Below are 15,679 nucleotides of genomic sequence, written 5' to 3' on the forward strand. Positions count from 1 at the left end.
AAGAGCTGCTGGATTCAGAACCTGGTAACACCACGGATCCAGAGGACGACCGTTCCGGTCATTCATTTACCAGACCTGGATCACCTCCCAGTGCTGCAAAAGGTGCAGCAACTCAGAAACCGGCAAAAGCTGACATACGATGCTCATGCTACTGATCTGCCTGTGCTCTCTCCGGAAGATGCTGTTCGCATCATGTTGCCTGGTGGAGGCTGGTCAGCTCCAGCTGTTGTTGTTCGACAGGCTGCTCCCAGGTCGTTCGTGGTTCGCATGGCTGATGGATCCATTGTCAGGCGCAACAGAAGGGCACTACGCAAACTTGCCTGCCCACCACCGGATCTCACGTTCCCAGCTGTCGTTATGCCTTTTCCGGACACCTCGATCCACGAGGCCACCAATCTGGCTGCAATCCCACCTGTCAAATGCCCGTCGTCCCCACCTCCACCTCTTAGGCGGTCAACAAGGATCCGCGCCAGCCCCAGAGATTGGACTTATAAATATTTCCTTTGTACATATTGTTCTGTATCTGCACGCTAGACACCTTACATGTACATTTGCTGTAAATAGTTATATCTGTAAATATGTCGTATATGCTCTAAGCAACCGACAATTTTTTTTTTAAAAGGGGGGGGGGGGGGATGTCATAATATGTACCCATGCACATCATGAGGTAAAAACAGGCAGTGACAGTCACCCAGGTTAGCCAATCAACATACAGGAAAGAACACAACCAATCACCAGACAGAACACCAGAGGGTGTCTTCCAACTATAAAACACACGAGGCATCAGCACTCCGCCTCTTTCCACTGGTGACAACTGTAGTGACAGTCAGGGTGTATATATCAGTCAGCACCTTCTACACGTGGATCAGAGCTAGCCTGGTCTAGTAAGTTCGAGTTAGTACACTTAGAGTAGTAGAGTGTCAACCCACAGCCAGCTGTGTGCATTGTTACAGAAGTTGAATAAATCGTATTGAACCAACCCCCACGTTTGGTATATGCTTTACCGTTCATCTGCATCCTGTTGCAGTCTGTGTTACCCCCAGGGTGAATAACACAACAGGAAACAAGGGAGGAAATTGCTGGGGTCTTGACTGACATCTTTGTATCCTCATTGGCTACAGGTGAGATCCCAGAGGACTGGAGAATAGCTAATGTGGTACCGCTGTTTAAGAAAGGTAGCAGCGATAATCCAGGAAACTATAGGCCGGTGAGCCTCATGTCGGTAGGAGGTAAATTATTGGAGAGAATTCTCAGGGACAGGATTTATACCCATTTGGAAACAAATGGACTCATCAGCAAAAGACAGAATGGTTTTGTTACACTTTATCCCCATCTCTCTCTCTCAACCTCTCTCGCTCTACCTCTCTCTCTCCCACTCCTTCAACCTCTATCTCGCTGTCTCACAGTCTCTCTCTGCCTGTCTCTCTCTCCACCTCTCTCTGTTTTTCTCTCTCTCCCCATCTCTCTCTCTTTCCACCTCTCTCTGCTGTTTTGTTATGCTCTTGTCGTGGCATAAGCTGCTTCCTTGATGTGCACGCTGACAAAGGAAGGTTCAGACTTGGAGATAGCTTTAACACATTATTAACAATTCTCCTACTTGGATTCGACTCTCCTGTTAGTCCTGCTATACCTACTCAGACTGACTAACCAGTCTGCTACAATCCACGTCGTGGGTGTGATGTGTTTCAATCAACCCTGTCTGTACTCACTAAGTGTCTCCACTGGAAAGAGGCTGAGCATGTGTGCTGTGTCCTTTTATATGGGTTGGTGTAATGCCCCCCTGTGGTAGTGTCACGTCTGGATGTGTCGTGACTGCCCATTGGTCGTGTCCTATCTTACTGACCTATTGGTTGAATGTCTGTGTGCCATGATGTCTCTGGTGCGCCCTCTGGTGTCTAGCTAGATGTAGCGTGTTCACATTAGCCCCTTGTGTATTTACAGTGATGCATATCACCACATCTGCCTCTGTCTCTCTACCTCTCTCTCTCCACCGCTCTCTCTCTCTCTGTAGCTCTCCCTCTCTCTCTAAATCTCTCTCTCCATCTCACTCTTTCTCCACCTCTCTCTCTCTCTGCCTCTTCTCCACCTATCCCTCTCTCTCTCTGCACCTATCTCTCTCTGTCGCGACATCCCTCCCTCTCTCCACCTCTCTCTCCCTCTCCACCTCTCCCTCTCTTTCTCTATTTCTGTCTTTCCTTCTCTATCGCTCTCTCTCTCCACCTCTCTTCTTTCTCTCTCTCCACCTCTCTTTCTCTGTCTCTCTCCCTGAACCTCTGTCTCTCTCCACCTCTCTCCCCCTCAACCTCTCTCTCAGCCTCTCTCCCTCAACCTCTCTCTGCCTCTTTCTCCCTCAACTCCTCTCTTTCTCTCTGTCTCTCAACCTCTCACTCCCTCAACCTCTCTCTCCCCCTCTCTCTTGCAATCTCTCTCCATCTCTCTGCATCTCTCTCAGTTTCTCTCTCTATCTCTTTCCACCTCTCTCTCTCCACCTCTCTCTTTCAACCTCTCTCTCTCTCTCTATCTTTCTCCCTCTCTTGACTCTATTTCTTTCTCCACCTCTCTATTTCTTTCTCCACCTCTCTCTCTCTCAGCCTCTTTCTCTCTCTCCCTCAACCTCTCTCTCTCCGTCTCTCTCTTGCAACCTCTCTCCATCTCTCTCTCTCTCTCTCTCCACCTCTAGCTCTCTCTACCTCTCTCTCTCTCAACCTCTATCTCAACCTCTCTCTATCTCTTTCCACGTCTTTCTCCACCTCTCTCTCTCTCTACCTCTCTCTCTCTCTACCTTTCTACCTCTCTCTGTCTCTCTCTTTCTCTCTATTTCTTTCTCCACCTTTCTCTCTGTCTCTCTTCACCTTTCTCTGCCTCTGCCCCTCTCTCTCCATCGCGCTCTCTCACTCAACCTCTCTCTCTGCTTCTCTCTCTCTCCACCTCTCTCTCTTTCTCTCTGCCTCTCTCTCCGTCTCTCTCTCTTTTCGTCACACCGCCTTTCTCTCTCTCTTGCTGTCTCTCCACTCTCTCTCTCTCTTACTCTCTTTCACCACCTCTCTCTCTCATTCTGCCTCTTTGAGATGCTTCTTTAAACAAACATCTTTAACCAAACCATTGGTTAGCAATTCGCCACCCTAATGTCTGTTTTTCTGGTTTGGCGTCTGTTATAGCTCCCATGAGGACCATGGGGAAACAATCATTGATTTCTCTGTGGGATTCATGGAATATGAGCTCCCCAGGTAGTGGGCGGGGCAGGGGATAAAAGCAGGCCCGAATCAGAGCCTGATCAGATCTAACCTCCCAGCGAGGCCTCCACCGGGAGTGAGCTGCTGTACTGAGTCTGTAATTGTAAATAAATTCACCTTCATTCACGACAGCTTCCTTGTGAGTTATTATAGTATCAAATTCTGTTTGATAATCCTGATGCGAAGTCACCTGGGAGGTTTTGTAATGGGGTGATGCTGTTGTTGTTTTGTCTGCAGTCTTGACATTCAAAAAGTTATATTAAAAATGCAGGTATTTTTCTACCTCTGGTACCTGCAAGAGTCTACTTAATGAGAGAAAATTGTGTCTGCAGGGCAGATGGTGAGGACAGTGTAGCATCACTATGATACCGCCCAGAGTTTTTGATTCAGCCTAATTGCTCGAGCCTCAGCTGAAATCAAGACAGCAGCATGTTCTCCAAGCCGAACATATTCCATATCACAATCTCAAAATGAGGTCTGCAACCTCTCTCACTCACTCTCTCTCAAACTCTGAGTCCCCCTCCTCCCTCCCGCAATCTCCAAAAGCACCTCCAAACACTACCATCTAGAAGGACAAGAGCAGCAGATACCTGAGAACACCACGACCTGGGGCTTCCCCTCCGAGTCACTCACCACCCTGACTTGGAAATATCTCGGCCGTTCCTTCACTGTCACTGGGTCAGAATCCTGGAACTGCCTCCCTAACAGCATGGTGGGTGTACCTACACCACATGGACTGCAGCGGTGGTTCAAGTAGGCAGCTCACCGCCACTTTCTCAAGGGACAAGTAGGGATGGGCAATAAATGCTGGCCTAGACAGCGACACCCACACCCGGGGAATAAATAAAATGTATCTGTTGGGGTGAGGGAAAGTGACCCAGGGGGGATTCTCCGGCCGGGTTCGCTCGGCGACCGGAGAATCCCGCCCGAGGTCAATGGATTTTTCCATTGTCGACCTCTCACCCGAGCCGTTCATGCGATGGGCAGGCTGGAAGAATCCGGCCTCAGAGTTTGAGGGAGTGAGGCAGTGAGGGGACCCAGATTTTGAGAAGAGTATGAGGGAGGAGGGATCCAGAGTCTGAGAGAAGAGTGAGGGAGTCGAGGAGCGAGGGGACCCAGAGTTTGAGGGGGAAGGGAGGGAGGGGACCCAGAGTTTGAGGGGGGAGGGAGGGAGGGGACCCAGAGTTTGAGGGGAGAGTGAGGGAGGGAGAGTACCAACAGTCTGAGGGGAGAGTGAGGGAGGGAGGGGACCTAAAATTTGAGGAGAGTATGAGGGAGGGAGGGGGCCCAGATTCTGAGAGGCGAGTGAGGGAGGAACAGAGGGAGAGATGGAGGGACCCAAGAGTCTGAGGGTAGAGGGAGGGAGTGAGTGAGGAGACCCAGAGACTTAGAGGAGAATGAGGGAGGGATGGAGGGAAGGAGAGGACCCAGAGTCTGAATGGAGAGTGAGGCAGGGAGGAGCTTAGAGGTTGAGGAGAGAGGAAGGGCGGGAGGGGCCCCAGGGTTTTAAGGTAGAGTGAAGGAGGGAAGGGACCCACAGTTTGAGGGAGAGGGAGGGAGGGAAGTTAGGAGAGGACCCAGGATTCGAGAGGAGAGTGTGGGAGGAAGGGAGGGACTCAGGGTTCGAAGGGAGAGTGAGGGAGGGATGCAGGGTTTGAGGGGAGAGTGAGGGAGGGAGGAAGGGAGCCAGGGTTTGAGGTGAGGAAGGGAGGGAGGAAGGGAGCCAGGGTTTGAGGTGAGGCAGGGAGGGACTCAGAGTTTGAGGGGGAGGGAGGGGACCCAGAATATGAGGAGAGTATGAAGGAGGGAGGAGACCTAGATTCCGAAAGGTGAGTGAGGGAGGAACAGAAGGAGAGAGGAAGCTACCCCAGAGTCTGAGGGGAGAGTGAGGGAGGGAGGGAGGGAAGTGACCCAGAGTCTGAAGGGAGAGTGATGGAGGGAATGAGGGAGGAGATCCAGAATCTGAAGGGAGAATGAGGGAGGGTTGGCAGGGAGCAGAGGACCCAAAGTCTGAGTGGAGAGTGAGGGAGGGAGGGGACACACAGTTTGATGGGAGAGTGAGGGAGGGAAGGCTCCCAGAGTTTGAGGGAGAGGGAGAGGGAGAGAGGGAAGATAGGAGGGGACCCAGGGTTTGAGGGGAGAGGGAGGGAGGGAAAGACCCAGGGTTTGAGGGGAGAGTGAGGGGGGAGGAAGGGAGCCAAGGTTTGAGGGGCGAGTGAAAGAGGGAGGGACTCAGGGTTTGAGGCGAGAGTGAGGGAGAGAGGGAGGGACTCAGGGTTTGAGGGGAGAGTGAGGAGCATTGCAACAACAATCTAGATTTTCACTGTGTCTGAGAGATACAAAAACCTTCCTGGTCAGTGCTGGGCTGAAGAAGAACATCAAGAAGTGTGAGTCAGGAGGAAAAAAAAGTTTACATCTGAATATGCAAATCAGGATCTGGAATAGGCCACTCGGCCCTTCGAGCCTGCTCTGCTAGTCATGAGATCATGGGTGATCTGACTGCAACCTCTTGCACTGATAACCTTTCACCCTCTTGTTAATCAAAAATCTATCAAGATCTGTCTTAGAAACATTCAAAGTGTCTGCTTCCACTGCCTTTTGAGGAAGAGGCCCAGATACTCTGGGAGAAAGAAATTCCCCTCGGAGAATCGCGTTCCGGCGGCGTGGCGCAGTTGCGGTGATTCGCAGGCCCAGCTGGGGGCTCGGAGAATCCCATAGTTCTAGATTCTCACACCGAGGGGATCATCCTCCCCACATCCATCTTAAGGGGACAGTGAAGATTGGATGATAAAGTTTAGGTGGGCTCTGGAAAAGGATAAGGGGCAACCCAGAGCAGTGCTAATTAATCATCAATGGGATGAGAATGCATCTGAATCAAGTTTATTGGAATCGAATGTTGGCAGGAAAGCCAATAGTATTGAAGGCAATGTCAAGATATATTCTGCTGAAGGAGAAAGGTGGGACAAATTAATCCTGAACACGGGCAGCACGCTGGCGCAGTGGGTTAGCCCTGCTGCCCCATGGCGCTGAAGTCCCAGGTTCGATCCCGGCTCTGGATCACTGTCCGTGTGGAGTTTGCACATTCTCCCCATGTTTGCGTGGGTTTCACCCCCACAACTCAAAAGCTGTGCAGGCTAAGTAGATTGGCCACGCTAAATTGCCTCTTAATTGGAAAAAATGAATTGGGTACTGTAAAAAAAAATTTTTTTTTTAAATAATCCTGAACACCTTGGATGACGAGAAAGACAGGGTAAAGCTGAAAAGGAAGAAATGTGCGTATGACGGATGTCAGGTAGAAAATACAACGGCGCCCGCCCGCGATGGGCAAACAAACCTGTTAAACGGACTTTTGCGGGACCTGCAACCTGGTAGGTTGAGGAGACGATAGGGAAGAGGCTGCCCGCCCCCCCCCCCCCCCGGGTATGAGCAGCTGGACCAGAAGTGGTTGAGTGGAGCGGCAGGACTCGAAGCGGGAGCAGCAGGGACCCCAGGCCGGGCGGCGAAACATGGCGGACGGCAGGGACCAGAGAGCAGAGGCTCACTGGCCAAGGGAGCAGCAGATGGAGTTTTTTAAGAACTGCTTCGCCAAATTGAAGAGGGACACGTTGGACCCGATGAGGGTGATAATGGACCGAATGGTCGAGGCGCAGGCGGTCCAGGAGAAGGCGCTCAGGGAGGTCGAGGTGAAGCTCTCCAGCCAGGCGGACATGGTGGCGGAGCTGGAGCACGAGGTGGAAGAGATGAACGGCCGCCAGAGGAGGATGCAGGACCAGCTTGAAGAGCTGGGGAACAGTGCCAGGAGGCCGAATTTGAGGATCGTTGGCCTCCCCGAGGGCTGCGAGGGGTCGGATGTGGGTGCATACGTGAAAGGTATGCTCGAGGCGCTGATAGGGCCGGAGGCCTTCCCCCGACCCCTGGAGTTGGATGGGGCACATAGAGCCCCCGCAAGGAAGCCCAGGACGGGCGACCGACTGAGGGCCTTGGTGGTCCACTTTCACCGGCTTGTTGACAGGGAACGTGTGCTGCGATGGGCCAAGGCGGAGAGGAGCAGCAGATGGGAGAATTGCGAGGTGCGCATTTACCAGGACTTGGGAACAGAGCTGGCCAAGAGGCGTGCAGGATTCATCAAGGTGAAGGCAGCCCTCTACAAAACGGAGGTGAGGTTTGGAATGCTGTATCCTGCGAAGCTTTGGGTTACGTTTGAGGAACTCCACTACTATTTTGAGACACCGGAGCAGGTTTGGACTTTTATCAAAGAAAAGAAGCTGGACTTGAACTAAAGGGCACTTAGTTTTTTCAGTGCTGTACAGTGGCGGCGGTCTGTTAACCTAACTTGCTCTGATTAGGAGTGAATTTTTTTTTTATTGAAAGAAGAAGCTGGAATTGAACTAAGGGACTCTGGGCTCTCAGAGCTTTTGTGTGGCGGCAGTTTGTTAGATTATCCTGCACTGTAATGTTATATCCAAGATTGTTTTCAGCCGGGACAGGGAGCGGGGGCTGGAGGGCGCACTGTGTGGGGTGTTTGTGGGAGATTGCATTGAGGGGGTGGGGGGGTGGGGGTAGAGAGAGGGGCCCTGCAAAGGGGGTCCCGTGCTTGGTACCTTTTGGCGGGAGATCGGGGCCTAGGAGAGGGCGATGGGCTAGGGGCTGGTCAGGGGACATGGAAGGGCACGGGGAGATACGATCAGGTTAATGGGTCCTTGGTGTGTGAGGGGAGGGCCCGAGTGCTCGGGTAGGAGACAGACAGGCTGACCCCAGCCAAGGGCTGGGGTCAGCGTAGCTAGCGTAGGTCAGGGGTCACCAGGGAGAGTAGGAGGAGGGGCGGGCTAGGGCCAGGCGCGGGGCTGGCCTGGCAGGTCAGGCCTCGGGGGGTGGGGGAGGTTAGGGGGGTAGACGGGAAGGGGAGCAGAGGAGACTTAAGGGGCAAGGGGGGTGTCGAGGGATCCGCTGAGGGAGGTTAGGGGGGGGCAGACGGGAAGGGGAGCAGAGGAGACTTAAGGGGCGGGGGGCGGTGTCGAGGGATCCCCTGAGGGAGAGAGTCGCTGGGGACTCTCGGGGAGCGGCGCAGGAAACCGATAGCAGCAGCACCCGAGGGGGGCGAAGGTTAGAGCCACGTTAGTTTAGTTGAACATGTGGGACATGGCAAACAGAGTTGAAAAGGGGAAATGTTTTGTTAACAGGTTTATTCTTTCCTGCTGTTTGTTTTCACTATGTTAAGGCCCTTTGCATCGGCCCTGTGATCTCTCTGGAAATGTTACAAATTTGTTTTAAATAAAAAATTATTTTAAAAAATTATTTTAAAAATTAAAAAAAACATAAAATACAATGGCGAATCAGGCTGAATATAGAAGCACCAGAGAGAAAGTGAAAAAACTAATAAGAAAAGCAAGGCAAAAGCCTGAAGAGACTACAAGCGTGTAAATAATAAAAATGTGGCCAAAAGAAAAAGTAGGGCTGATTAGGGATAATAATAAAAGGAAACTTGCGTGTGGAGGCAGGAGAGAGCGGAGATAGTAAATGAGTACGTTGTGATAAGTAGTTGTTTCAGATTGGGGGAAGGCTTGTAGTAGAGTTCCCCAGGAGTCAGTGACTGTGCTGTTCAGGGCACAATTTCAAAATTTGCAGATGAAACGAAGATGGGACGTGTTGTCAACTGTGATGGGATAGTCTTGACCTTCAGACGGACATAGACATGTTGGTGGATTGGGCTGACAAGTGGCAAATGAAGTTCAATGAGGAGAAATATGAAGTGATTCATTTATGCAGGTTGAATGTGGAGACAGTGGGAACTCTAAAGGAGGTACAGGAACAGAGGGACCACGGTATACATGCACATATGTCATTGAAGGTTGCAGGGCAGGATGAGAGAACAGTTAATGAAACATGTAGTATCCTAGGATTTATTAATGGGGGCATTGAGAACAAGAGTAAGGAGGTTGTGTTGAACTTGTACAAGACACTAGTTAGGCCTCATCTGGAGCCTGTGTCCAGTTCTGGGCCCCATATTTGAGGAAGGATGTGAAGACATTGGAGACAGTAGAGAGGAGATTCACAAGAATGATTCCAGAAATAAAGAACTGTGGCTATGAGGAGTGATTGGAGAGATGAAAATCGCTTATTGTCACAAGTAGGCTTCAAATGAAGTTACTGTGAGAAGCCCATAGTCGCCACATTCCAGTGCCTATTCGGGGAGGCTGTTACGGGAACTGAACCGTGCTGCTGGCTTGCCTTGGTCTGCTTTCAAAGCCAGCGATTTAGCCCTGTGCTAAACCAGCCCCTACAGATTGGGACTGTTTTCCTTGGAGAAAAGAAGGCTGAGAGGAAGACAAGTGTCATGTCCACGGTGTTAAAAACAAGGGTGGCGCTGAGTCCAGAGGTGGCGATTTTGGGGTGTCGGTAGACCCGGGAATCCAGGAGGAGAAAGAGGCAGACGTTCTGGCCTTTGCTTCCCTGGTAGGTATTCAAGATCCTGAGAAGTATGGATAGGGTATAGTAGTGAGAAACTGTTACCACTCAAGAGACCGTTAAGAACTCAAAGGCACAGATTCGGAATAATGGGCTAAAGGAATAAAAGGGAATAAATGAAGTGAAGAAAGGTTTTTTCACCCAGGGGTTTGTTGGAGTCTGAAATTAACTTCCTGAGAGTATAGTGGAGGCAGGTTCAAACGAGGTATTCTAAAGGAATTTTTACTTTATTCTTTCATGGGATGTGGGCTTAGGTAGCTTACTGCCCATCTCCTAAATGCCCTTGTACTGAGTGGCTTGACTGTGCAAACTCCATGGGCTGATGGTCTCCTCCTGCACTGTGAGGTGTCGATGATTCTATGACCAGCTTTCCGTACAACTGAAGAATAACCTCCCTACTTTTGTAATCAATTCCCCTTGCAATAAATTATAATATTCTATCAGCTTTCCTAATTACTCAATGTTGCTGCATACCAGTCTTTTGTAATTCATACACTAGGACACCCAAATCCCTGTGAATCTCAGAGCTCTGAAATTTCTTGCTGTTTGCGTAATAAGCTTATTTATATTCTTCCTGCCAAAATGGACAATTTCACATTTTCCCACATTATATCCCATTTCCCAGATACTTTCCAACTCACTTTATTTTTAAATATACATTTTATTGAAGTATTTTTTGGTATTATGACAACACAATAAACGATGTACATAAAACTATAAACATAGTGCAAAAGCTGTCTTCCTCCCTTACAGGTCCGACCTTTATTAACCCCCTACTCTAAGCTAAACTAACCCCCCCCCCCCCCCCCACTTCTGCTGACGATTAATTTTCCACGAAGAAGTCGAACGGTTGCCACCTCCGGGCGAACCCCAACAGTGACCCTCTCAAGGCGAACTTGATTTTCTCCAAACAGAGAAAGCTCGCCATGTCCGATAGCCAGGTCTCCGACTTCGGGGGCTTTGAGTCCCTCCAAGCTAATAGTATCTGTCTCCGGGCTACCAGGGAAGCAAAGGCCAGAACGTCTGCCTCTTTCTCCTCCTGGATTCCCGGGTCTTCCGGCACCCTGAAAATCACCACCTCTGGACTCAGCGCCACCCTTGTTTTTAACACCGCGGACATGACATCTGCAAACCCCTGCCAAAATCCCTTAAGCTTCGGGCATGCCCAGAACATGTGGACATGGTTCGCTGGTCCTCCCGCACATTTTACACGCCTGTCCTCCACCCCAAAGAATCTGCTCATCCGGGCCACTGTCATGTGAGCCCGGTCAACGACCTTAAATTGTATCAGGCTGAACCTGGTACATGTTGCGGATGCGTTGACTCGACTCAACACGTCTGCCCATAGACCATCCTCTATCTCTCCTTCCAACTCCTCCTCCCACTTGCGCTTCAGCTCCTCGGTCTGCGTCTCCTCTGAGCCCATAAGTTCCTTGTAAATGTCCGAGACGCTCCCTTCTCCTACCCACCCTCTGGAAACCACCCTGCCCTGAATCCCCCTTAGCGGTAGGAGCGGGAAGGTTGACACCTGTTTACGTAGGAAGTCCCGCACCTGCAGATAGCTGAATTTGTTTCCCCTCGCCAACCCAAACTTTTCCTCCAACGCCTTCATACTCGGAGAGCTCCCCTCTATAAACATACACCCCCATCCTCTCAATCCCTGCTCTCCGCCATATCCGGAACCCCCCATCCATACTTCCCGGGGCAAACCAGTGATTATTACAGATTGGGGACCAGACCGATGCTCCCTCTGCTCCCACATGTCTCCTCCATTGCCCCCAGACTCTCAGGGCTGCCACCACCACAGGGCTGGTAGAGTACTGTGCCGGCGGGAACGGCAGAGGCGCAGTTACCAACGCCCCCAAACTGGTGCCCTTGCATGAAGCCGCCTCCATACGCTCCCATGCCGACCCCTCCCCCACCACCCACTTCCTGATCATGGCTATATTCGCCGCCCCGTAATAGTTACTAAAATTTGTAGTAGCTATTCTCTCCCCGACTCCACTCAAGCATTACCTTCCTTACCCGCAGGGTCTTGCCTGCTCAAACCTTTGTTGACCCGTTTAAAAAAGGACCGCGGAATAAAGATGGGGAGACATTGAAACACGAACAGGAATCTCGGGAGGACCGTCATCTTCACCGTCTGCACCCTCCCAGCTAATGACAACAGGAGCGCGTCCCATCTCCGAAAAACGTTCTTCATTTGGTCTACTAGCCGGGCCAGATTTCTTTCCAACTCACTTAACCTGTCAATGTCCCTTATGTCTTCTCACTTTTTATCAGCAACAATTAAAAAAAAAAATTTTTAGAGTACCCAATTCTTTTTTTCCCAGTTAAGGGGCAATATAGCTTGGCCAATCCATCTACCCTACACATTTTTGGGTTGTGAGGGTAAGACCCACACTGACACGGGGAGAATGTGCAAACTCCACAAGGACAGTGACCCTTGGCCGGGATCGAACCCCGGTCCTCGGCGTCGTGAGGCATATCAGCAACAAATTTAGCAACCATACCTTCTGTCCCTTCGTCCAAGTTATTTATATAAATTGTAAAAAGTTGAAGCCCCAGCACTGACCCCTGTGGCATTCCACTCGTTACGTACTGCCAGGCTGAAACAAATACCCATTTATGCCAATTCTCCGTTCCCTGTTAATTAGTCAATCTTCTATCTATGCCAATAAGTTACCCCCTACACCAGGAGCTTTTATTTTCCGCAATATCCTTTGATGTGGCATCTTATCAAATGTCTCCTGGAAATCTAAGTACACCCACAGGTTCCCCTTTACCTACAGTGGCACATGTGACTCCTTCAATGAACTCCAATAAATTGGTTAAACATGATTTCCCTTTCACAAAACCATGCTGACTCTGCCTCATGGCCTTGAGTTTTTCTAACATCTTTAAGAATAGATTCTACCATTTTCCTTATGACAGATGTTAAGTTAACTGGTCTGTAGTTTCCTGTTTTCTGTCTCTCTCCTGAGTTGCATTTGCTATCTTCCAATCTGATGGAACGTAATCCAGGGAATTTTTGAATTTTAATTTTGGAAAATTAAAATCAACGCATCAACAATCTCATTAATCAGGGTGGCACAGTGGTTAGCACTGCTACCTCACAGCGTCAAGGACCCGGGTTTGATCCCTGCCCCGGGTCACTGTCCGTGTGGAGTTTGCACATTCTTCCCATGTCTGTGTAGGTCTCAGCCCCACAACCCAAAAAGATGTGTGTGCGTGGGTTTCCTCCGGGTGCTCCGGTTTCCTCCCACAGTCCAAAGATGTGCAGGTTAGGTGGATTGGCCATGATAAATTGCCCTTAGTGTCCAAAATTGCCCTTAGTGTTGGGTGGGGTTACTGGGTTATGGTGATAGGGTGGAGGTGTGGACCTTGGGTAGGGTGCTCTTTCCAAGAGCCGGCGCAGACTCGATGGGCCGAATGGCCTCCTTCTGCACTGTAAATTCTATGATAATCTATGTGCAGGGTAGGTGGATTGGCCATGCAAATTACCCCTTAATTGGCTACTCTAATTTTTTCTTTTAACTATCTCGTTAATCACTTCCTTAAAGACCCTAGGAGTAAGTCCATCAGGACCTGGGGATTTGTCTGCCCACAGGCCAAACATTTGCTGAGTACCACTTCCCTGGTGATTGTAATTTTCCTGCGGTCCACCCTCCCCTTCAGCCATTTCTGGGGTGTTTCTCGATAGTAAAGATTGATGCAAAATACCTGTTCAATTCATCTGCTATCTCCTTATTTTCCATTAATGTTCCATACTCACTTTCTATAAGACCAAGGCTCACTTTGTTAACTCTTTCCTTATTTAAATATCTATAGAAACTCTTGCTATCGTTTTCATATTCCAGCTAACTTACACTCGTACTCTAATGTTTCCCTCCTTATTTATCTTTTTGTCATTCTGTTCTTTATATTCTGTCCAATCCTCTGAGGCATTTCCAAAAACCAGGCCTCAACCTGAAATCAGAACTCTTGTCCTGTGAAGAGGTTTTGGAAATTTTCCTGTCGTCTGAAAAATTCCTAATTCTGGCCTCTTGAGCATCCCCCAATTCCCATGGTTCCACCATTGACGCTTGTGCCTTCAGCTGCCTGGGGCCTTGAGTTCTCGAATTCCCTCCCTAAACCTCTCCACCTAGACGTCTATTTTTTTAATAATCTGGTGTCTGAGCAATGTTTTCTTTCCCCAATCTCCCAATATCTCCTTTAGCTCAGTGTTCATTGTGTCTCTGACTGGGTCTTTGGAACTGACTGGAAAGTGTTATATAAATTCAGATTGTTGTCAGTCCTCACTTGTCAACCTACAGTCAATCTCTCTCCCCACCCCCCCCCCCCCCTCCCCCAATTCTAAAATGATCGAAAAGAAGCCAGCTGCATATCGCCGACTGTTATCTGTTGTGTTGCAAAACACCTGCATCGAAAAGTGATGTGTTCTGTACTGAGGACTGAGCTGGCTGCAAGGGGGAGAGAGAGAGAAAGAGGGGGAGACAAGGGGGAGAAGAGAGAGAGAAGTATGGGGGAAAGAGAGGAGAGAGAGAGATGAGGAGAGAGAGAAAGTGTGGATGAGAGGGGGAAGGGAGAGTGAAGGTGAAAGAGAGAGACAGGGAGGGGGCGAGGGGGGAGGGGAGAGGGGATGACGGAGAGAGAATGAGGGGGTAGAGGGAGGCGGAAAGAGGGGTGAGGATGGAGAGGGGGAAGGAGATGGAGTGAGGAGAGAGGGTGGTGAGTGGGGGAGTGAGGGGAGAGAGACAGGGCTGAAAGGTGAGAGAGAACGAGAGGAAGGAGAGTGAAGGGGGGAGGGAGAGACGAAGGGGGCAGGGAGGGAAAAACGGAGGACATTAAACTGACTGCCTGTTCCTTGTGACTAACCCCGGTGTCTCAGAATAGCTGACAGAGGCCTCTCCTTCAGAGAGGACACTGTGCTTGAAGGAATTGTGTGTGTTAATTTGGATACGACACGAAAAGCGGACCCGGTGCCGGGAATGGCATCCTCTGCCCAGAAAGACAAGTGTGAATGTAAACCTGCTGCGGCCTGTCAGCCTCTGCAAACACTTACCCCAGAAGAGACAGAATGCGGCATAAAGCAAAGCCTTCTTTAAAACGTCCATCACTATCCACACTGACCGCCAACAGGGCAAATCCTCAAAACATCCGCAATCCCAGGAAAGCAGCTGGTGATAGCGAGATCCCAAAGATTCACTCCTGTTAATCCTTCATCTAGAATTCATGGCAAAATCCATCCATCAGCTTCTGCTACAAGGTCCTAAACCCTACTGAGGCAGCACTGGAAAAGCCCAAGATTTCAGCTGCTGCCTTGTCTTGGGGATGGTATTTTTAGCTGAGAGCCCTTCCGCCACACGATCCCCTCTGGCAGTCAGGGAGATCAGGTTCTGTTTACCAGAGCTCTCAGCAAGGCAAGCTGAACACTGCACTGCGATAGAGCGGGGGAGAGAAGCTCTGTGTAACAGAGTTAGAAAGGGGGGATTCTGTATAATAAACTGAGTGGGAGAGACTCTGCATATTAGAGAGAGGGAAGTTCTGTAGAATGAGCAGAGGGAGAGAGGGGCTGCATTTAGATTCTGCTATTGGCAAGAGAGAGGCTCAGTACAATTAAAAGAGAGAGGTTCTGTGTAGCACTGACAGAGCAGGTGAAAGAGGAAGACAGAGTGCAGAGGTTAGGAAAGAGGTTGCCTCAAAGAAAAAGATACCAATAGAGGTAATGACATAGAGAGGAGACTGAGAGCAGTTTGCATGTGATAACCTCAATCAAGTAATAGAGAAGAGATTGAATATAAAATAATAGAATATTACAGAACAGGAGGAGACCATTCAGCCCATAATGTCTGTGCTGGCTCTTTTAGTGATCCATCTCATCAGTCCCCATTCTCCCCCCCCCCCCCCCCCACACACACACACACATTCCTGCAAATCTTTTCACCTTCCAATATTTCTCCATTTGCCCCTCTTGAAAG

At 49.9% G+C, this 15,679-nt stretch overlaps 1 protein-coding gene across 1 annotated transcript in view; it reads right to left on the reverse strand.

The window, feature by feature from the left end:
- LOC140386461 (sodium channel regulatory subunit beta-1-like) overlaps window positions 1–15,276 on the reverse strand; it is a 95,264-nt gene extending 79,988 nt beyond the window's left edge. The window contains exon 1 of the mRNA XM_072468828.1: window positions 14,764–15,276. Within this exon, the coding sequence (XP_072324929.1) occupies window positions 14,764–14,815 (52 nt within the window). The 5' untranslated portion in view covers window positions 14,816–15,276. The remainder of the gene's footprint in view (window positions 1–14,763) is intronic.
- Window positions 15,277–15,679: the final 403 nt, after the last annotated feature.

This window comes from Scyliorhinus torazame, chromosome 12 (assembly GCF_047496885.1).
Source record: "Scyliorhinus torazame isolate Kashiwa2021f chromosome 12, sScyTor2.1, whole genome shotgun sequence".
NCBI lineage: Eukaryota > Metazoa > Chordata > Chondrichthyes > Carcharhiniformes > Scyliorhinidae > Scyliorhinus > Scyliorhinus torazame.